The sequence below is a fragment of the Topomyia yanbarensis genome, chromosome 2, assembly GCF_030247195.1.
Source record: "Topomyia yanbarensis strain Yona2022 chromosome 2, ASM3024719v1, whole genome shotgun sequence".
Taxonomy (NCBI): Eukaryota; Metazoa; Arthropoda; class Insecta; order Diptera; family Culicidae; genus Topomyia; species Topomyia yanbarensis.
Genome location: NC_080671.1, coordinates 410,105,290 through 410,130,124, shown reverse-complemented (window position 1 = coordinate 410,130,124; position 24,835 = coordinate 410,105,290). Strand labels below are relative to the sequence as shown.

The following is a 24,835-nucleotide window of genomic DNA, read 5'->3' as shown; positions in this document are numbered from 1 at the left end:
ACTAAAACACACTATGTGTTTCAATCAAACGACTGATCAAACGTGATGTCCCGTTCGAGCAGAAGTTCTGTTTATGCCGATGAGACACAAGTGAAGCCGAAACGCAACATAGTATGAAATAAAGATTTGTGCCCTCCTGTACAAAGACTGGTTTTTACCAACAAATTTTCACCCTAGTGAGAAATTTTGGTTTTTACCAAAATTTTTCCTCCTTAGGGTGAAATATAGGATAGTGCTTTCGCATAGGCCTGCTAAGCCAAGACAAGTTTCGGCTTCACTTGTGTCTCATCGGCATAAACAGAACTTCTGCTCGAACGGGACATCACGTTTGATCAGTCGTTTGATTGAAACACATAGTGTGTTTTAGTTTTAAGGGATTTGCGTCAAGCCGGCGCTAATCTATTCCGACAATGTGTTAGTGTCGGTTTCTGATGAGGCGAAGCCGAAACGCAACATAGTATGAACCTTCTTTTTACAAAGTATTTTTATTTATTTTTTGGAAAACTTACCAGAACTGATATTTTATTTTGGGGATTTAATTGAAGTTGGTACGAAGCCAACATTTGATACGAAGGTAGCCAGACCACCCTTTGCTTTACAATTCTTGGGGTACAATACTTGGATTAATTTGGTTACTACCGATACACATTTGTGTAGTCGTAGTTGTGTCATATTGCTGCACTAATAACGATCCTCTTTATACATTATATGACTTATTTTGCACTTATATACGAAAACCATAAAGGAGTCATCGCAACGCACTAGTTAAGATAATTTTTTGTGTAATACATATACATACGGTGTACCATTATACGATTCCAATAAAAATTGTGGGCTTATACGATTTTTGTTGGTCATCCTTATACGACACCTGATTAACTTGGTAATTAGTAATAAGGATATTTGAACGTTCGATTTGTTTTGGAATTAAAAGATGTCAGATTCCTCACTAAATATTTTTTATGAAGAATAGAAATTTCAGGTCTAGCATTTTAACGCGTAATTGGAAATAGTAATATGAGATTAGGTCACATGTGCTTTCAAGCCCATTGAAAAGAGTGCGATAAAAAGAAAGAATGCTATTTTTGAATATCGATTATATTATTGTCGGTAGCACAAAACCCGTGCATTTTATCGATTACAATGAAGTCACTTTCCAGTATTCCAGTTATAGTTTGCGAATTGTTTCGTTCGGAATTCTCGTTCCAGAGATATGAAATAATGAATCCTATACAAACCAATATCTTGGAAAAGTCTACCAGTTGTGACTGCCATTGAAACTTCAATTGAAGCGTTTCCAGCATAGAGCAAATATGGATAACTGAAACTTCCGGTATAAGCTAGAAGAAAAATTATACTTGCACCCGAAAGTTCCCCCCACGTCGAAAGTTCATGGAAATCCCTCGGAGACTTTATTTGTCGGATCTATCTTCATATCGTGTCATCACAAAACAGGTATTTTTAGTTTTCAAATGGCATATTTGAATGTTTCGTCCAAAATTCAATAGATACGAGGCTTTTAAAACATGTGGAATGGTTTTTCTTTCAAGCATCCAGTACACCCAGTTAAGTCAAATATTTTATTGAGATTCAAAATAATTTCCTTAATTCTAGTGTATATAAACGCGCAGTATAGAATTCAATTAAATTGGAGTTGACGTAGTTTTGACATTTTTATCGGATGCCTTCCCATAGTGCAACGTTTCGAAGAGGTATCCCTCCACCTTCAGAAGAAAGCAGGGTTTGAACATTATTTGTAGTTTCCTCATAATACAAACATTTTGCCAATTTTCGCAAGACTACAAATATTTTCTCTGTCAAATAGAACGTAATAATTAATTTGTTCCCGTGAGTGACTCCGTTGCATATTAAAATGCAAAAACTATTGTTAGGTAAACAGCCGGCAAAAAGCAGTTTTGTCTTCTGAAACCTACATTACATCCCACACGTCAAATTAGCTTAAACTTCAACAAATGTTTCAGATTAGTAGAAGATTTTATGACACAACTTAGAAATAGATAGAGGAATAGCAAGATATATGTAAGTTGTTACAGTTGCCACGAACACGAAGAGAGAGATATAGAGAAGGAAGGATAGTAACTGATGGTTATTTTTATATATTACTAGCTGATACCCATCGCGCGTTGCTGCGACTTTCATCAAAATAGGAGGAAAACACAATTTGTTCCGAAGCGCCATCTGTCGGGCAGAAACTCCCCAACCAATAGCACACAAACACGCTCCATAACAAATGCCTACTACGTATAAATTTTGACGGCGATCGGTTAAGCCGTTTGGGAGTCCATAAATCGTATACATACAAACATTGACTTTTATATATACAGATACGATATTTTTATTCCTTGCATCCTTAATATAAGTAATGCCAGCTGTCAATTTTTCGTCATCGCCAGAATATCCTTAATCTTGTAACTGAAGACAAATTTCCACTTCTTTATTTACGAACCCACTTATTAAGGAAAAGCTTGGGTACACACAGTACAAAATGAAGTTGAATACACTTCAACATATTCTTAGCTAAGTGTTACTAATAAATGTTGGGTATTTTCGAAATGAAGTTGACGAGTACATGGCGGAAATCGATGTTTGCGGACATTTCAAAATTTTAGAAGGCGACTTTCGGTTTCTCTATAACCTCAACAATATTTGCATTCCCGGGACGGGGCGGAACGGCATGACGGAAATCGATGTCTGAAGCCATTTTGATCACCGAAAAATGACAAATATATAGTATTTGTCATTTTTGTATATCTTGCAGTATTTTCTCTAAAAATAGTTCATTTAAAGTATTAAGTATATATAAAATTATTCAGACGAAGCTTGACAAACTGTTCTTTTTCAAAATATTTGAAAGTATTTTTAAAGCCATCCTAATGAAAAATCAAAACTGCTAAAGTTATATAAAAAATCAATTTTAAAGAAACACCCTATTTTTTCGGTAAAATGAAACGTTCAAGACATAGAGATACAGCATCTTCGACAAAGTTTTTAAAATTTGATTTTCTTCAATCTTCTGGAAAACAGCGAAACTCTAGCTCGAACCATTGAAAAGTAATTTTCTGATTATAATAAATTTAGAAGCAGCCTACCCATATTTAAAATGATGGAAAAGTCTTGCAAAGTGCAAAATTCTATCATGAAAACGAAGCTATATCTTTTATATTATCCACCGTGAACGTAATTTAAACATACTACCTAGGGTCAATTCATGAAAACAAAATTTTTAATATTACTTCTGCTGTTTTCATGTTTTGCGAACATTGCCTTAAAATGTTTTTCAGAGTTTTTGAAGACGAACATTTTCTTCTATTACCTCAAAACTCTAGCTTCTATTATTCAAAGTAATAAGTACTTATAATATCAACAATTGAATTTTTTAAGTCAATGTTGTGAAATTTCAAAAATATCGTATATTTACGCAAGTAAACCTCGAATTATATGTAGTTGGAAAAGATGTATCTTTGGTTGCCCGAATGTGTGACATTGGTATTCAATTTTTGGCGAAGAAGCGTTCATAACTTTTCAACGATAATAGTTAGATTTGTGATCCTGTGAAACAAATTATTCGCCTTAAAACAATCTTAAAGTTGTTTGTACACTATTTCAGTTTTATATCAATACCGAAAAAGTTATCTGAATAAAACAGTTTTTTAGGACACACTAAGAAATGCCCTATCCTTTGATTTAAAATTTGTAGGAAAATGAAATCTACGGTAGATAGAGCTTACATGGCTTAAGCAAACCTTTCTAAAACTTGCTGTTTCATAACTTCACTGAAGGATTATAAAAAAGTTAAATTTTTGATCTTGGTAAAATTGGAACCACCCTAACTGTTGTTTTAACAAAATGAAGTAAAACTTTACCGAAGACTTAATAAGGCTAAGTACCTAGTTTGGTTTTAGAAAAATCTCAAAATTCCTGGTAAATTTGCATTTCTGGACTACTGTGCATTGCAGAAACTTTTTTTTTTCTCTCGGTGCCGCAGCTCGAATGACTAGTTTAAAGGACAAGTCCCAAAATTCACTAACTTTTTGTATTTTATCAACACCATTCCAAACTATGCCCAACCAAAGCATTAACAAACATCCGGCGACCTCAAATTACGAAGCTAATGAAAAACTATATTTATACATCTGGCTTAGAATCTAAACGGTTTTCACGCGTCGTTGCCCATCGCCAACTGGTTTGGGATGTCGAGCCGAAACTGAAGCCATTCTCCCGTTCCAACTCAGTGCAATATTGTGAACATCCCGCGGGGGCTAGCCCACGTGACAGTGCCGAAGGCATGTGGTTTTTGTTGTTTCCAACAAAATTCGGGTCGGCTTGCAGACCGGCGCGACTACCACCACCAACCAACCGACCGTCGACCGGATAATATTTGGAATGTCGAGAGATGTTGTATCATCCGGATAACGCACTGTGCTAGCCCGAACCGAGCCGAGCCGAGCAAACCGAAGCCTGGCCAGAGCATGCAGGGCATTATAAGCTATTATAAGCGTTTATGAGCTAAACAACGGAACCACTTTCTCCCGTTGGACGACGACCCCGACCGACACGTGTGGGCTCAGCAGTTCATTGCACAATATTTGCTCGCATGAATACATGTGTGGCCATCTTCTATTATGCTATGGTTATTTGGCTTGGTCGAGTGAAGTATGATCATGATTATCGTTCTTGATTTTAGTAACTCTCGTCCTTTTGCAGTCCGAGCTTTGAATACGACATTTATTACTTGATAAGCCCAGCACGAGAACGGGCTTTCTAGTGGTTGTGGGTTGCTATGAGGGTGATTCAAAATGTTTCATGAAAGAGTTGCGAAAAAGATTGCACAGCAGAGGTTTAGTGTTACTGATAATGTTCAATGTATATTGTTTTGGTTAAGATGGGGATGAGCTTAACTGATATATGTCACCCAAAACTGCTCAGAGAAAACTTGTGGAGAATAAACTTGTCGGTTGCAGCATTAAGGCACAACTGGAAACAAACAGACTCCGGAAGGATCGGCTGCAGTATGCTAAAGAGCATATGAAGTTTATTGGTTCGAACAATGAAAAAAAAAGCAGAACAGTATAACTATGGGTTCGACGCGAGCAATTTCAGCCAGATTGAAAAGATGTTAAAAATTGAAAGCCAACCCTTTCCGATCACTAGCTGCTCACAGATACAAGACCGTCCTAAAACTAGTCGGAGCCCCTAGGGCCTATTAAACTAAGGAGACCCTCATTGAACAGGTGTAAACAGATGTGTCCATGCCCCTCTAGATTCTTCCAAATTTCAGCCAAGTAGGCCAACAATTAATTTTGCATGGGGAAATCAGCAAAATATATAAAGAAAAAAACACGGGAAACTTTTCGCCACCAGGTGGCGTGTTCTTTCTCCATTTCCAAAAAGACGTATTGTAACTGCAATTTAAACACTAGGAATGCTAGATTTTGTGTAGCGTTTCATTCGATATCATTTGAATAATTAGCAGTAACCCGAAAGAATTAACTCTTTGCCGTGAAACATGCTGTCTAAGCTCAACTCCTGCCAACAGAAGACAAAAGATTAGTTCCGTGAATTTTAAGCCCTTTTTTCTAATGACCCTGCCACTTCTAGTTTTCCGATCTGTATATTTCACATATTCGCTCTCACTTGAGTACTATGGCCATAAATTTTAAAAACTTCCCCTACTTAGTAATCTCTATCTAATTGAATGTCGTTAAAAGAAGAAAAGTAAAAATTGACGTGTGGTGATCTGACTTTCATCGTTCCATGGCGTTGCTTGAGGATGGAGAATGCCTTCATAAAGGAGGAATAACGAAGTGGAGCAGGTTTACCGACCACCATTTTAACCTTATCTAGACCAAGAAAACAATTTTCTTATTCCGTGATGTGTTTAATGTTGTTTTCATAAAAAAGTGCGAAGCTTCTTACGTCTTATATATTTTTATTACTACGGTTTCCACATTTTCAATCTGAAGTTGTTGACGTAGAGGCTATTCAAATTCTGCTCATCATCACAGGACAGTTCCCTTGATCATTATATAGACGTTAAGTAAAAAATTGCGAACAATAAATTTGAAGTTAAATGTATTTCACCAGTTTTTGGAGTACGGGAGTTACAATAATACGCAGTTACATGTTCCGTTAGATTTGTTTAGAGCTTCTTAATTGTGAACAGTATTCCTGATAAGACGAAACTGGATAGAGTCAACATTCAACGGAAAAAAGCCACATATTTTGTTTCAATGAACATTCCTGCTCATCGAATCTTGCCACCTGTAGTGTCGGTCTAATATTAAGCACACCTTTTATACCAAACCTGAATGTAGCACCACTGAAATCAATACACCTTGGCTAGTTGTACCTATCGCACGAGAAATGCTAACAAATAAAAAATGGCATTGTATTTCCATTCACCAACCTAAGCTAGGTTCCTACAGCTCTGTCCCCTGATTTTGAACCACCTCGGAACTAGCTCGTGATTGAACGAAAGTGACATTAGTCAATCCATTAGACGTTTGTTTGACAATTCAGCGGTGGGTTCTGTCAACTAATCTACTCCTGCGAAAAGAAAAACTCGTCCGACAAACGTCTTTCGGTAGTCCGTTTTGTTTGATGTTGGATCGAATCAATGATATTGTAGACACCCCTCGGAGTAACGTCAGATAAAGCAAACAAGAAATAATCAGCTGATCAGAAACGTCTCATGGATTGCCTAATCCTAGGTCCAGTGTATAGACACTCATAGTAATAGACCAGCGAAGGTACTTTTATCGAGCCAAGCAAATTGTCAAAATCCGGAGCCAAACGAGCATGACGTCATACAATGCAAACAAACAGAACAAGTGTTGCCATTTTATTTAAAAAAATGTATTTTGTTATTCACAGTAGGCTTCACTTTTCATTTCCATATTAGTATTTTACAATGTTATTTAGAAAGATAGTTATTGTGTTCTACCTAACTTCATAAAAAGCGTTTTACTTATGTTGTTTTTCATCAAATTTGTGTTTTTGAAGAAATTGGATGTTTTTTTGCTTTTCTTTATTTCTTGTTGCTCAGTATCAAACGTATAACTTCTTTTTTGAATTTGATTCATATATTGAACCTCTTGAAAAATTATTTTGATAAAAACTGATGATTGAATACAGTTGAGCACTTCGTGCTTGCACGTTTTTAGGTGATGCCAGTTTAACATGCTTGTTTTTCTAGTTGCCAGTTTTGCGGTTTTTACATCCACGAGTCTATTACTATGAGTGTTTATAGTCCAGTGAACAGCGCTTACGCTTGATATCCCGTAAAAATGTGTACCGTATGCCAACCATTGCATCAAACGTTTAAAAACCTTTTTCAATGTGTTTTTTTTTAATAGAATAACCACTGCATGGTATAATATCGAGCATAGCGATTATCGTTTTTCCACACTCGACCCTACAAATAACGAATTGTTAAGAACGGTCACCATACCAAAATATGCCTTTTTCCATATACATTTTACAACATACCATTCAAGAACCGTATAGTTTATGGCAGCATGCATATTTTAGATCTAGCGATGCATAAAATATTAGGTTCAGAAAAAATGTCCTCCCTTTCCCCATTTTAATTCTATCGATTGATTTTGTTGCGCTCCATCTTCTGAAGAAAGCTTCGTAGGCACTAAATGACTGACGCCTTATCCGATTGAGCTATCGTCGTTATACTGTAAGACGAGGATTTTTGATCATGTTAATCTACAGGTTTTTGGAGCAGGGTAAACAATTATACGAATAACAAAGATCACCAGAGCAATATTACCCCCTGGTACAAAAGTAAAATGTACTACACGGAAGATATTGGAAATGGTAACTAAAATGAGTATGGTAGTTACATAGTCGAATAATAACAATGGACGATATTAATAGTATTCCCAATATGGTGAGCATTATATGAATAGTTTGGAAATGGTTCCGAAGCTTTCTGGAATGGTATTTATACGGGATATTTATTATCACTGTTTGCCCCCTTAGCTAACTCAGTCGCCGCCAGACTTTGGCAGTGAATAGAGCTATGGAGGGGCATCTTGATATCTGCCCTCAAAGCCTATCGGCAGTTGGCGGAGTGGTTAACGCACCTAACTAGAGACTAGGAGATCGCAGGTTCGATTCCTGCTTGAGGACATATCTTTTCTCAGTGTTTGCAATAAAGGTGAATTTTCACCGTTTCTTCATTCTCACCGTTCCGGTAATTCTTTCTCTGTCTGTTTTCCAGTGGACACGTTCATAAAAATCCTTGAAAAGGGAAAATACAAAGACTCACGTCCAAACAACGAATATACAAACGTACGCAATTTCGCGACGAAAAATCATTCTAATCAACCATTTTTAGCTTACCTGCGTTTAGCGTGTACTAAGAAATTAGCTATCAAAATAAAATCGATTACAGGCAGTTTACATTACAGTTGCCAATGTTCTATATTTATCTAGAATCTTCCAGAGCCAGACATTTTGCCAGATTTTTGGAATTTTTGCCAGATTTTCTCAGACATTCAGAAGTGTAAAACTAAAGCAATTCGTCTCTTTGAACAATAAAGTAGTATGGGTGAATTCTTGGCTTCTGCCGCCGGATGCCACGCGTCCTCTAGTTTGGGTTTTGTGCGATGCAAAAAAAGTAACATCTACCTTCTAATGGACACCAGCCCCTTGAGATTGGATATTTGGATTCGCAACCTGATGAGTTCTTAAATTGGTGAAAAAAACCTCTTTAAAATGGATTGAAAAAGACTCGGATTCAGGTCCTGACAACGGATTACTATGTATAGATTTTTAGTAGTAAATTTCTGAGCATTCAGAGATGCAAATTAGTCGATCCCTAATTCTGAATCACCAGATATCGGAAAAGTAGTATCTTGCAATTTCAGAGGCATATAAATAAAAAGTGGGTATCCCTACCGCAAATGAGGACTGAACTGGCTGTTGTTATTTCGTTGTCACAGCCGAGACAACTGTCTTTCGGATCCAACAAGTATCGCAATGAAAGTCCAACAAAACGAAAAATTGGAAGCATAGAAGTAATTTTATTCTAAGATATAATTTTTCGCTTCTACAATAGAGATTTTAACTGATAAGTGCTTCTTTTTCGGGTTGGCACGATTATTAATTGAGCCCAAGTAAGTTGCGCACAAGATCTACCATCGTAAGATACCGTCTGCCTTCTTATCGTAAGATAACGTCTGCCAGAGTTTTCTAGACATTTTTTCGATTGTGCCAGATTTTGATTCAAAATACTTTGCAACACTGATTGCAGGCATTCCAGGTGCACAGATTCTGTGTTATACAGATTTTCAATGTGCTGCAGATTTTTAAAACTGAACAGAACTCCACAGTTTTCTGTTATTATAGCGCACTTCACACCAATCTGGACTCTGCACTTTCAAAGAGCGAGAAATCAAAATGCTACTGCTAGCTGTCAAAACACATAGATTTATCCAGCTGCGTGCCATTTTGACGTTAGCATTGGGAGTAAAACAAATCGTTTACACGGAAAATTGGGAGGAAAACAAGAGTGATTTTTGCAATATCTCTGCAATAATCGTGGCCATGCTTGACGGTTCTATTTGAGTTGACGGTTGCAGGAGATTTCTTACAAATACATGGAACCGAATGATCCCTCGGACTTTCATTCACTTTCATTTCATATGCAACGTTAAATTCGTATTCTCATCTTCCATACGATGAACATCATTGGTTGCACATTCGGTTGCAGAAAGTTTTTTTTACCGGGAAAATGAGATGGGTGAACATGGAGATATAACCTAAGATTAAAATTTGTTAATGCAAGTTCGTGAAATCAATTTGAATTGTGATTTATTTTGTAGATTAAGAAAATCTGTATCCCGGAAATGCAGGGTGCAAATAACGCTATTTTTGCTGAGAGAAGGATTGCAGCAAAATCTTACCCAGGCATATACTTATCTGTATTTCAAACTACTTTGAATGATCTGCTTACAGCATTTATCCGGAAGAATGACAAAGATGACGGACCATTTCTGGAGCTGGAACAACCAGATACCGCACATTTCGGTCTACCCATCACTTTACTTAAACTTTGGTGCGTCAACTGCAGATGACAGGGGATGATCCTGGTCTAATTGTTATCACGGGCAGCGCTGGCAGTAAAATCTCCATCACTTTGGCGGGTAGATATTCCATCATGCTGCAAGACAGACGGATGCTCCGGCAGCGACACGCTCAGCGTAGTGACCCTTTCTCAGTAAACGATGGATTCGACCTACAGGACGTGCTGATGCCGCATTCGAGCACCGTTTTTGTACCTGGTTCAGTTTACATTCGAAGCCAAAAAGGCCGGCTATCGAACAAAAGTAGTCTACTTCCATCGTGAAACAGGTGAAACTAGTCTGGCTTGATTGTAAGCGACTTGTACAGACCAATCATGGTTCAGATAATAACAGCTGCTACGAAATCCATTATTTTCGCTATTTTCAACAATTGTACATTCAACAAAATTAATAACAAAATTGTTGTGCATGTTTCCAATAATCGCAAAAATATAATGATTTCATTCAGTACAACAGCAGATATTCACGTTAAAAAACTCGGGTAAAATTCCGAGCAAAAATTTTGAAACAGAGACATCAATATTCCACTTCAAAATCGGAAAGCCCGTTTGAGTTTGTTAAATGATTCTAACATTGGATAAATTCTGCCTAGCAAAATGGTCTTTGGTCTGATGAAAGTAAATTCATTTTATTTTCATCAGGGGGCAGCAGATACGTGCGGGGCATCGATATAGCCCCAGATACCAGATTCTGGTTAAACATGGCGGCGGAAGTGTCATGGTTTAAGGTAAAATCATAAAATAGTTTAAATATCCTTTAGCCAATAAGTGACAAATTGATGATGCTTCAGTCAACACGAAGTTTGACCAATATGTCTCATTTAGGACACTTTGACTGCTCCGGTTTATAAAGATCTGCTAGAGATCACAATGGAATGCATATGCCGTCAACAACATGTAAGATGGCCGAATTCGTGTTTGTAAGTTTAAGAATCCGTATGATCTTATAGAACAAAACGTGCAAGAATGGGAAAAAATACCAATTGATCGTCTTACTACTCTGGATAATTTTTTGCCAGCCCGCTACACAAACGGTAATCAAATCAAAGTTCTAAACTTAGATAATGGAATTTTTAAAAAAATAACTTATGATTAAATTCTTCATTTTTACATTTAGCAGTTTGGTGTATTTTTTGTCCACCCCGATTTTAAAATCGTATGATTTTTTACCACAACTAAACTGCCCATAAAAGCAACATGGGACTCTGTGTATTTTTGTCGAAAATGAGTTATCCGTTGGATTGTATTCCGTATCACCACTGAATCACACTGCACAAATAAGATTACCGGGTTTGTTTTAAAAATTATTTAAAAAATACCAAAGCATGGTTGTCCCATCCATTTGGCTCAATGGATGGGACAATCTTGAACAGCGTTTTTCTCGGTTTGCTGTTTTTCAACATGGGACTCTTATGCTTTTATGGGCAGTAAACATATATTAGAATGAGATGAATGGTTGCACACTTTAAGATCAGTTAGGATTACCGCCGTCAACTTCCAGACACACCTGCACTTTTATTAAACTGCATTTTAAATACAGTGACAAATTAATATGAAAGCAAAATATTGGCTTGGTGCATTTTTTATGTCCGCTACTGTACGTGATTGTTCCAGAATTCATTCCGATCATGAATTTGAGAATATTTTTTACGTGCAAAAACCACTTTCTTCAGTTTTTAAATCCTGATAGTTAACGGACAACCGGTAGACGACCGGTTGGACAATATTATGGGAACTCTAACCGTCTTTACAGTTTACTCTAGTAGTCGATTTGTTATAACATTCTCTTTCTTGCTATCCCTTGATCGCTTGATGCTAGTGAAACAACTGGCCAACTATTTTCCTAATATGTATTATGCTTGAAATTGCCAAAGCCTTCGTATCTCTACTCCCGACACCGATAAGACACAATATTTACACATATCAATACACCGGCAAAGCTTATCGACATGCCTTTTGTCACAACCTAAACGAACCCCGGGGAAGTTTCCCAATAAAGAAGCCTGTCAATCGAATCAACAAAGCAGGTTTTTCCTTTCACTCACCGATAATTCCGTCGACCGCTCCGAGCGACTAGGGTGATATTTTCCCCCACCGTAGCGCAGCTAGCGGGAAAATGTGAAGCTTTGATGTTAAAGCAAAGCCACACACACACACATCCGACTCTGGAAATCGCCGACTAACTGAATGGCAGTCGCGTAGGGCGGGAGATGGAAAGATTAGGCTCTGAAATAAAGACGTTCTTTGAGTGCCAATTAAGATCCTATCGTCGGTTGATTCAACTGCCAAACCGTTCCGTAATCTTACGGTAGTATCTCCCCGGAAGCCCCGTCGCAGAAACAAAAACATACATACACCGTTAATATAAACCGGCATGGTGGGAGTATTTAGCGGCGCAACGGATGAGCAAGTGTAAGGCAGTTCTGCAGCGGTTAACAAATGAAAATAAAGCTTAACGTTATTGTCGATTTTTAATTAAGACATCACAAAGCGAGTACCGGTTCAAGGAAAAGGAATTAAACAAGCCGGGATTACAGTGATGAGCCAGGATCAAGATGGGAAGCGGGAAAAAAATAAACCAACAATCAACTCCAGTTTGGTACAACGAACCCGCAGTAATTTGACTCCGGGCGTTTCACAAACGAGGAATTAAGATAGCGGTTTAATTTTTAGCAGATGCGTTAGATTTTAAGACACTTGTGTACACCACGAGGGAAATTATCTCTGATGCATACTACTGTTCTTTTTACTCTACATTTCAGGTCTCCTGGGTTCGCCATCGGGACATCCACCTGCTGACGGTGGGCCGGTACACGTACACCTCGGACCAGCGTTTCGAAGCTATGCATTCGCCACACACCGAGGAGTGGACCCTGCGGATTCGGTACGCCCAGCGGAAGGATTCCGGTATCTACGAGTGCCAGATATCCACGACGCCACCGGTCGGGCACTTTGTCTATCTTACGGTAGTAGGTGAGTTTGTACCAGAAATATTTGTTTAAAACATATATTATTTTGATAGATTTTTTTTCAAAACTTCGAAGTACGGAACACATGTTCTAGAGAAAAAAAACAACTTTCAACTTTGATTAACACTCACTCTTGTGTATTTTCGGTAAATTTAAGTAATGCCACGCTGTGTGATCCAATCACATTATGATTAGCTCCTGAACCGCAAACCCTACTGTTTCTCATTATTCTCGCTCGATCTCCTCACTCTATTTGCACGCATTCATCAATCGGACACCGGACCATCGACCGTCCCGGCATGCTATCGCACCGCGTCCATCCCCCGGGGGAGGTCAACTTCCACGTCAAGAACCAGTGACAGAGATTAACGGTGGACCTGATTTATTTATTAATCGAGGCTCGACGATAAATCTCACCTGTATCGTCAAGTACGCTCCGGAACCCCCGCCAGCCGTCATCTGGAAGCACAATCGGGATGTAAGTAGAAAATAACACGACACGCGGCTGTCCCTGTGTGGGGTCTAGCACATATCCTGTTCAAACGTTTTGGCCCTGCTTTTGTTTCTCCTCTCTTCAACCACTAGGATATCAACTTCGATTCGCCCCGAGGCGGAATCTCGCTGGTGACGGAGAAGGGTGTGCTGACCTCCAGCCGTTTGCTGGTGCAGAAAGCGATAGCCAGCGATTCCGGATTGTACACATGCGAACCCTCCAATGCCAATCCGGCCTCGGTCCGGGTGCACATACTGAATGGTAGGTATCAGTTGCATGTCACATATGTTTCATCTCTGGTCCCGGTCAAGCTGAGACGAGTTTTTCCCGAACATGGAAAAACAAATCCACCATGTTTCGCTCCTACTAGTGTTGTGTTCCCCCTCGTTTCAGGAGAACACCCAGCGGCAATGCATCACGGCATGTCGACCATCCTGGCCGGACCGAGCTTAGTGGTGTTTGTGCTGTCCTGTATACTACTCTACTATCATCACAGCATCCGGTGGAAGCATCTGTTGACGTAGTAATTTCTAGAAAAACCGTCGCTATCGTCATCTAATCTCCTACTATACTTTCACCGTCAAACTTTTGTACAGTCACCAATATGAGAAACGAAAACAGAACTAAATTTCACCAAACAAAAAAAAACAAAGAAAAACCGATAAACTAGACAAACAACAGTATCTCCACCACTTCAAATCTAGGGTAACATACACGAGAAAGGGATCACGGGGAACGTTTCCGTGGGTAAACATAGAAGCAGAAGGTGATCTGTTGAACATCCGTTTAGATGTGTCAAAAATCTAATAGTTGAAGAGTTAGGTTAATTATTAAAAAACAGATTTTTATATATACATGTACATTACAATTCGAACGGAGTGTGGCTGAGGAGTGCGACCTGTCAATGGTGGTGGTGGTGTGCGTGTGTAAGTGTTCGCGGATCAAAGTGAAACGAGTGAAAACTCGCACATGTTGGTTGATAATTAGTTTATCATTTTAATCAGTTGTAAAATCGAATTAAAATCGCTAAACAAAGGTTGAATTATACGCCGAAACGATATATTGGATTGATTAATTAAATTGAAATTACCAATAAGGGTCCCCTTTTTACTCGGGTTGGTTCACTGAAGCGTGCGGCAGGTAGAATGATTGTTCTCGCGTGTAGGTATGTGTATTCGGTGGATGGGAGGGTAGGGCTGTAATATTATTCTGATTGGTGGGATTTCAATTGATTTGGAGTTTGGTTCAATCAGTACGTAGCTAGGTGAGAGGACGCTTGATGTGATACGAAAATTTACCGATAGTTGTTCAATTCTTGTCATGTGGCGATTGCACGGTGTTTGATTGTGCTTTTCTTTGAAAACAGCACCATGATTGCAAACAATTTATTTTTACAATTGTATACATTCTAATCCCGAAGATTGTTTAAAAAGAACAATAATTTTAATGTTATGTGCAAATCGGAGTGCGGCCTTGAAAATAATTTTTTTTAATACAATACCTCGAATAAAAGTTTCGATTTGACGATTTTATCAGTTTTTAAAATCATATAGGAAATAAACGGGGGCGAGCGTAGCATATTTGATAAATCGATTGCCTTGTACGCAGCTCAGTACAAGATTTTTCCAAAGAGGTTTTTCTAACCCGAAAACTGGTGATTGACCATAAGGGTAAAACTTCTATAATCGAAATAAAAAAGGAATTTCGATTTGGAAATCTGATTAGTTTCTCCCGTTTTCACGCGGTTTTTCCAATTTACGCGGTTTTTTTACGCGGATTTTCCAATTAACGCGGTTTTTGCAAAAATATTCCTTTTGACTGCAAAAGACTTAGACTTTTTTCTGAAAAAAATTTCTAAGTCCTTTTAAATGCAAAGAACTTAGAAGAATTTTGGCAGTTTTCATTTTGCGCGAATTTCGCCATTAACACGATTTTTGCAAAAAATAAATCCTTTTGAATGCAAAAGACTTAGAAGATCTTCGGAAAGATGGAAGAGACGGGTCTGGAAGATTCCTTATGGCCCGCACCCCCAAAAATATGGGTATTTTCGGAATGGACTTGAAGAGTAGGCACCAGAAATTGATTTTTGACGCCATTTTGAAATCAAAGATGGCGACTTCCGGTTTAGCGAAATTTGCTATAACCCAATCAATATGGGTATTTTCGGAATGGTCTTGAAAAGTAGGCGCCAGAAATTGATTTTTGACGCCATTTTGAAATCCAAGATGGCGACATCCGGTTTAGCGGAAATTCCCTACAACCCATGCAATATGGGTATTGTCGGAATGGTCTTGAAGAGTAGGTACAGGTCGGACTCGATTATCCGGGGATTTGAAAAAAAATCTCACCCCGGATAATCGAATCAAACTTTTTTTGCGTTATTTCATGAATTTAAGCTTCATTCGTAGAGAAATTGGAAATAAAATGACCAGGATAAATTTTCCTATTATGGTAAATGTAAATGTACCTATTTTGGCACTAGTCGATTTTTCAGACTTTCAGGGTGTGATTTGTATTTTCAGTTGGTTTTCATTTATTATTCATATTGGTAACGAGTTAATGATATGTATCAGTTGTTTATAGCTATTTGTACAAGAATTCTAAGATAAACTTTTTAATAAGGTGTGTCTTTTGCAATACAAGTCAAACTCGATTACCCAGGGCTTAGATTTTCCGAGGTAACTGATTTCGCATTGCGGTATTAAACTCATATTCCCGCAATACAGCATCTTATTGACACCTTTTATAGCTGGTGTGTAAGAAACATGATGGTCCTTAGCGTTGCAAAATGTTTTGTCATCAGCTATTATCGAACGAGAAATATGCTTACCTTCAACTATAACATCGCAGGAACTCAGCTACAACGCGTTGACCACGTGAAGGATCTAGGAGTCGTTCTTGATGAAAAGCTAACGTATACTCATCACGTCTCAGCGACCATCGACAAAGCTAATCGATTGCTAGGATTTATTTTCAAAATATCCAACGAATTTCGGGATCCCCTATGTTTCAAGGCTCTTTATTGCTCATTGGTGCGCTCGCAGTTGGAATTTGCAAACGTCGTTTGGTGCCCTTATCAAGCTACGTGGAGCCTTAGGATCGAAGCAGTCCAGCGTAAATTCATACGATATGCGTTACGCGAATTACCGTGGAACGATCCATTAAACCTGCCACCGTACGAGGACCGTTGTCGTCTTTTAGGACTTAATACTTTAACACGCCGGAGACATGCAGCGCAAGCTACCTTCATGTCAAAGATTCTGCTGGCTGAATATGATGATCCTGAGCTACTAGCGCAAATCAACCTCTACGCGCCTACCCGCTCTCTTCGCCCTCGAGCCCTACTGCATTCTGAAATGCGCAGCACTAACTACGCTACAAATAGTCCAATTTTAGCAATGAGTCGTCGCTTCAACGAGTTTGCTGAAATTTTTGACTACGTCATGAACTCTTCGCAGTTTCGGCGTCGTGTATTGTCATTATTTTAATTATGTTTAGTTTACCTTAGTTTAGTATAGTTCATTAAGACAAATTGTCAGTTGGACTTTTTTATACAAATACAAATATTCCCGCAATGGTAGTAAACGGTGGAATGACGAATTTCGGTTGCTGTTCATGTATGTGTATCACACAACCAAACATTTTTTCAGTATGTGTTAACCTCGGCTCTGTTCGCATGTAGGATAATTCGGTCGATTTCTATGATAGTGTTAGTATCGGGTCAAATCAACCGGAATCCTGGCGGATATCCAACCAAATTCAGGCTGGAATCTACCCCAATATTGGCAGAAACCAGCCCGAATTACGGATTTTTTTACTGGGTAGGTTGGATAGCGAAAAAAAAATTTAGGCAGTTTCCGGATCCGGCCTAGTTGCCAGATCCGACACAGTTCCCGATCCGGACCAGTTCTCGGATCCAGACCAGTTCCCAAATCCGGATCTGGACCAGTAACCGGATCCGGACCAGTACCTGGATCTAGCCCATCCCCTTTCCAAGTGCGGACCTAAACCAGGCCCAGACTTGGTGCTTAGATCCAGACAAGTGTCTGGATCCGGACCCTCGGTTCGGACACGTGGATCCAAACCATAGATCTTGCTTCCCGTAAATGACGGGAAGGACTGTTCGTGTTTTGTGCAGTCGCTATCTTGCTGTTAACGTCCGTGATAGAAAAGAAATTTCAATTTAACACCGGTCGAAGTACCCCACCACTATTACGAGTCATTTTTTCTGACTGTGCTTTGAAGCTAGCCGAGTGTGAGCCGATTTTCAAATGCAGAATGTGCCGTGTAGAAAAATCGAACGTCTTCTATATCCCCATTAAGTTTACTCCGCTTGAAGAGCAATACAATGAAAAGCGAAGTGCTACACACTTCCAGACAATCCGACGCGTTAATATTAATTGAATAAGAATCAGAATCGATGAAACATGAGTGCGACGCAGAGAAGATTTGAATGTGTTGGTATTGCCGTTTGGGTAATTTTTTGTTGAGACCGTTTTAGCATAAAACGTCTTACTATTAGAGCATTTTTTTCTTATTACCGTAAAGGTATTACGGCCTAGTTTTGAGTGTACTTGTCACTAGCGAAGGACTACCAGGTTCCCGTGCGCATCAGCGAGAAGTACTGCTGGCGCCCTCTTTGCATGGCATATCATCCATCTTTGCTTGAGCTACCCAAGAATTGAAATCACCTCCAGTGACGGCCGGGTCTCTTTTCAGAATCTCGTTAACCATTTCTTGACCAACTTTTTTCTACCGCGTATAGGGTCCCAACACTATTTTTCCTTAAAACTATTGGCGTCAAGAAACACGAAAAACCTGGTTTAAGAAAGATAGGTGCTTCTTTTGCAGCTGCTCAATATTTACCTTTCGATCTAGTGCAATTGCATAAAAAAGGTAATTGAGGGCAATCTAAATTAGAAAGTTTTAGCAGTTTTCAATAATATTCCCAGGGTAAGAAAATATTCCAAAATTTCATTTTCGCCATTAACAGAAACTATCCCTGGCAGCACTGCTTCAGCAAAACCCAATCAGATTAATTGTAATAACTTCTGTTCTAATGCTAATATTTATAACTTTTAGTGCTCAAATGAAAGATCTTAGTCGCAGCCTTACTTGACGTTGTGTAAACCAAAAGTTATAGTCATATAGAAACATGGTTGTTCATCAACCAGAAGGGCACGAACGGGTTAAAGATGCTATTGGAATTCTGAGCAGAAATCATCTATTGAAGGGGATAATGGGAGAAGAGCAATATTGTTTGTGTCAAAGTCCACTGGAACTCAAAGCAGGATATTCATCAGAACATTACACCGGATTCCAATGATAATAGGACCATGATTCTATCAGTATCTGGAATAAAGCATAATCTTCATCGCAATTCTATCTTGAGAAAGATTCCACTAGACATTTAAGAAGCTTTTCTCTAGAATCCTGCATCAAAATTCAGAGAAAAAACCGTAGAAATACGGATAAATATTGAATCGAAGTTCTGAAATAGATTCCATTGGGATGCTAAGAAAACTTCTATCAGAATCTTGAAAAGTATCCAAACAGAATCTTGAGAAGCATGTCATCATTATCCCAAGAGATAGCCAGAAACCGACCGGGCTATGTAGGTATAATGACGTTTTATGTGGCCTACAGTAACCGATGTATTACGAGAAAAATGTACTATTGGTGTAAAATTAAAATGTTGCATATTTGGCAATATTGGCATTAAAAACTTTTCATTTTTTTGGAATCCCTAAACAAATCTTAAAAAAAAATTCTCTCTGGTTGATTCTAGTGCAAACAGTACCAGAGATATAATCCGAAGAAAAATATTTTTTTAAACAATTTGTCAAAATTAACCGTTATGTGTCCAACAAAAAAAACACTTATAACAGGCCAACGAGGGTACCCGGCTACCCACAAATCAAAATGCTCATAACTATGGCTTCCTTTAACCGATTTTGACCTTTTAGATATTTTAGATTCAGGAACTGGTCTACTTTTGGATTCTGTAACATTGAACCGGAGGAATGGATCTGGTTCTTGGTAATCCGGATTTTCCGGAGTAATGTTCCAGTACTAGGGTATGATTTGTAAATTTAAATAATGCCCTAGCAAAATGAGTATCAAAACTCTTCAAATTGTCTTAGAAGTCTGTTATTTATTGTTACGGGACCCTATAGTAGTTTGAAAAATGGAATTGGAATAGAATGGCCATTCACGGCGTTACAGGCACCTGCTCCGGAATGTCCGTTCCGGGATGAAACCACCAAATGTTTCCAATACCCCGAGATACAGCCTATCGATGCTATGCCAAGAATTTTGATACCCATATTGCTAGTATTCCATTGAAATTCACAAATAGTACCCAAGCACTGGAACATGCTTCCGGAAATCCGGATTCCTGGGAACCGGTTGAAATAACCCGATTCATTTTTACCAAGTCTAAAAATGGATGAGTTCTTGAATCCAAAACACCCAAAAGCATCAAAATCGGTTGGAAATTACCTTAGTTATTGGCATTTCAGTTTTGGGGGTACCCGGGTATCCACGTCAGCCTGTGACATAGTAAAAAATTCAGGAGCCCCTCCTCACTCCCTTCTTACTATATCAAAAACATTTTTATCCCAAAAGCTTGACTTAGTGAAGTTCTAAGGTCACAAAGTTTCAATTTCCAGCTACGGATAAAACATCGGAATTTCATTATTTGTAACCTAACAAGGTATCCGGGTACCGCGTCGGACACATAACGGTTAACAGTGTTCCCATGGACTGAGGGGCTGTTTAAAGACACAACAATTTAGGTTATTATATATTGGTTCTAAATGAACAATTTCTTCAAAACTGGTTCCAATCCATGAAGGCCGATTCTAAGTTTTGTTTTTTTAGGTCACTTTGCGCGGAATAACCCATGTATAAACTATTTTTGAGGTAGGTTAAAATTTGAAATGAGGTTAACCCTAGCCCCCCTAATTGCCGGAAAAAATGTTCTATTGACTGCAATGATCGAATTAGCACTATAATAAGTCATTATAGTTGAAATTTGATTTTTTTCAAAACACCCGGATAATCGAATCATTATCCCCGGATAATCGAATCACGGATAATCGAACCCCGGATAATCGAGTCCGACCTGTACCAGATATTTATGTTTGGCGCCATTTTGAAATCCAAGGTGGCGACTTCCGGTTAAGCGAAATTCGCTATAACCCAATCAATATGAGTGTTTTTGGAAAGATCTTAACGAGCAGGTTCCAAAAATTGATTTTTGACGCCATTTTTAAATCCAAGATGGCGATTTCCGATTTCACGAAATTCGATATAACCCAATCAAGTTGGAAGTTGAAATTGTAGTACAAATAGTTTTAATTAAACAGTTGAATTTACTTAAATTTAAGCAATATGTTAAATTTGAATAAATTCAAACCACCAACTCACACCACATACGTCTCTTTCTTCTCTCTCTTCCATTCTCACCGCACTTTCCTGGATGAACACATACAAATATTTTGCATTGTGCTGGTTTATGCTTAGATCTTACATTTGAGGGTGATTTAGATGATTGCCCAAATTTTTCATGCAAGAATTTCGTTAAACCGGAAGTCGCCATCTAGACAACGGCAAACATCGACGTTTGTCTGCTACTCGTCAAAACCATTCCGAAAATACTCATGTTGATTGAGTTGTAGAGAATCTCGCGAATCCGTAAGCCTGGCGGCTTGGGATTTGAAAATGGCACCAAAAATCAATTTTTATGGAAAACCTTGCGGGGAAAGTGCAGATTTATTTATTTCTGGCACCTACTCATCAAGACCATTCCAAAAATACTCATATTGATTGGGTTATAGCAAATTTCGCTAAACCGAAAATCGCCATCTTTGATTTCAAAATGACGTCGAAAATCAATTTCTGGCACCTACTCGTCAATACCATTCCGAAAATACCCATATTGTCTTCCTGACCCGTCTCTTCCATCTTTCCGAAAATCTTCTAAGTCTTTTGCATTATTTTTTGCAAAAACCGTGTTAATTACGAAATCCGCACAAAAAAATACTTCCAAGTCTTTTGCTGAGTTTTTTTTTTTGCGCGGATTTTCGAATTAACGCGGTTTTTTACGCGGATTTTCCAATTAACGCGGTTTTTTTTAACGCGGCACGTATCCCCCGCGTAAAAAAAACCTGGGTGTATTATCAATTATATAAATAGTCTCTAGGCAGGATAATAAAGATTTCACAATATTTCAAGTTAGTGGCTATATTTGTATATTTGAGTTATGAATTGAACGATGTACTAACATTTTGTATAAGAGGATTCTTCTGGAGTTGTGAGCTTTCATGGCAAAGAACATTTTTTCGACAACGATCACACTAATTAGAAACTGTCAACTGTACAACGTAAAGCAGCACCTCTTCTTATAAAATATTTTTGGAGATCAATCCCCCATAGAGGGAATATATAAAACAATTATTGTTCAAACAAATTTAGTTCGACATTTAATGATTTCAGCAATGTTTTCGGAAATTCTATTTCAAAAAAACTTGAATGGGGCGGGAAAAGAGTAGTGCACCCAAAACAAAAATCTCTTGCAATAGTTGCAAGCGACAATCCCTTGCAAATAATGTTAGCATCGCTTGCAATTTTGCAGTCAAAGCCGCTTGCAATTTTTGCAAGCATACAAAATCACTTCATCTCTCGCTATACGTACATACGTTTCTTCAACACACTGTCAAAGGATTACCACCACATTCACGTGCCTATGCTGGTTGGTATAGCAACGAATGGCGAGTTTTTAATTTCTGTCTACTTTTTATTCATTCCTCACCAACATCATCACGCGCAGTTTTGTGGTTTATTCATTACACACGAGACGGCATCAAATTGCGGATGTGACGATTGTACGAGTTTTAACGTTCTGTTTTTATGTGTAAGGACAGATCAGTGCTTATAGTTGGCGTTATGATGCGGAAGGGCCTGAGTTCAAATCTGAGTGCGTATTTTACTTTTTTCATTAATCATGAAATCATGCAAGTGTTTATATATGACTTTTATCCAGTTATTACTATCTGGTAGTATGGTTGGGTGGATAAAGTATTGCATAGTGATCTATTTGTGCGGGGTTCATTTTTCAATGCCAACAGTCTTTTTTTTCTAACGCATATTGGTCACCAATACACATACATCGCTAATACATAGGCAAATTCGTTTTTTTCTGTTTCTTGCATTGCATGCAAGGAAGCTTCTTGCAATTTTTGCACATTACCAGAACGCTTGCAATTTTCGCTCGTATTTATTGCATTAATGTAAGCGAATCTTACCGGGTACGTTTTGGGTGTGGTAAATCGACAAGGTGTACGCTGCTCACCTGGGTTCGAAAACCAACCCCCGCACATAAGGTTAGAAATTTTTCTAACCTGGAAAAGAACCAAAAGATCCTAAGGACCCTAAAGCCTCTATAATCAAAATGAAAAAAAAACTTTGTTGAAGACATTCCATGACTTATTTTATTGAAGACATGCATGCTCCATGTATTCAGAATATCGAAATATATTACTATACATGAGAGAAAACTTTTAAAACAAGTTATTCTTATATTTCTATAATTGATAAATCTGTTCTGCTGTAATTTAAAGTAATCTCTGAAGCTTGCAATAAAAAGTTTTATTGAAAAGAACTAGTTTGAGGGTATTTCTTTTATATCTCAATATATTGCATTTGTGTAGCCTTTACATATTCAACAAAGTTGTTTAAAATAACAATTTCAACAATTTTGCTGAAGACGGGTTTCGGGTTCGGGTTCTGTAAATTTAAACTTCTCGGGTTCGAATCGGGTTCCGGGTTTTCAAATATTAAATTCTCGGGTTCGGGTCGAGTCCGGGTTTTTGAAATTTTGAACTTTCGGGCTCGGTTTGATTTCGTGTTTTTCAAATTACAAATTATCGGGGTTGTTCGGGTTCGGGTTTTGAACAAAACAACCCAACCATTTCTTGATGCTGTTTGCGTCTGTACACAAAACGCAGTCTCTTTTTGTAGTAGTGAATTACACTTTGTAGTACGAATTGATAACACATACAATCGTACCAAATGTTAGCACCTGTGAATCGCTAGAATTCGTCGCATTTTCTGGTGCTCAAATATTGTATTTTTTCATTCTTGCATAAAATTCCGTCTCTTCAGATCCGCAAACTGCCTGAATTATTTAATTTTTTAAACGAACATTCATGAGAGAGCATTGCACAATACGTGTTTCACATCTAAAATCTCTTTGCGATTTATTTTTCATGATTATTAGTGATAAACCAAGTGAACAGGAATTTATTGGAAAATATCTGTTCAACTTTCTATTATGGAATATAAATTTCGACAGGTACTTTAAAACCGAATCTTAGACCGCAGCGACTTTTTCTCTATGTAAACGGTTTTGTTGGACATTCGTACCCCAGAACTAAAATCGCTTTAATATGCGTAATTTTTATTAAATTTATAATTAAATTGGATAGTTTTATTCTAAAATCATTCGAACAATAACCTGTTTAAAAATATTCGTATTGTGACTATTTAATTGTGTAATATTTCATTTTGTATAGAACAAGTCTTTAAAATACGTCAAAATTCCTTTTTTCCTTCATATTACTATAACTCCGGTAGTTTTAAACCGATTTTGACCATCTGTACGGCGTTGAAAAGATTATAAATTTCCTTTTGAACAAAATTATTCAAAAACCGGCCAAAAAGTGTATTTATTCCGATGCTTTGTTGAACACCAAACATCAACACAAACGGTAAAAATACAGCAATATGCAGTAACGAAGATGAAACAGGAAGGCGTCGAAGGAACAGGTAGAGCCGGTGCATTGTACGTGTATATAAAGCAAATATGTTCCAGAGCCTGGGCTTCAGAATATGATGAATCAAATGATGCCTCTTGCATACTATATACAAATCATATTCACGAATGTGTTTTGCCACTTTTTCGCAAAAATTACGATACCGATCCAAGCGCATTTTCTAGTTACTTTGCTATAGTGCTTTGTTATATCAAATAACAGATTCTATTATTCGGCAGAGTTGGAACTTATACAATTTTACACAAGTTTCTCGCTTACTATGTATCGATATTTTGTTTTTAAAAAAAGATATAATAAATTTTCCGAATTATGACAAAACACTAACGTAAACGGTTTTGTGGGGTACATTTGTACCCTAAACAAACTTTAAGCGAGCACTGTTTAGTTGGTTAAATGAAACAAATAGGTTATACCT

At 37.9% G+C, this 24,835-nt stretch overlaps 1 protein-coding gene across 4 annotated transcripts in view; it reads left to right on the top strand.

Moving 5' to 3' along the window:
* LOC131685064 (zwei Ig domain protein zig-8-like) overlaps nt 1–15,066 on the top strand; it is a 426,388-nt gene extending 411,322 nt beyond the window's left edge. The window contains exons 4-7 of one of the 4 annotated variants that reach the window (XM_058968472.1): nt 12,883–13,093; nt 13,446–13,567; nt 13,675–13,843; nt 13,976–15,066. In XM_058968472.1, coding sequence (XP_058824455.1) covers nt 12,883–13,093; nt 13,446–13,567; nt 13,675–13,843; nt 13,976–14,106 — 633 coding nt within the window. In that variant the 3' untranslated portion in view covers nt 14,107–15,066. Of the gene's footprint in view, nt 1–12,882; nt 13,094–13,439; nt 13,568–13,674; nt 13,844–13,975 lie in introns of all 4 variants that reach the window. The other 3 variants (XM_058968473.1, XM_058968470.1, XM_058968471.1) reach the window with 3 other exon arrangements.
* The last annotated feature ends 9,769 nt before the right edge of the window (nt 15,067–24,835 follow it).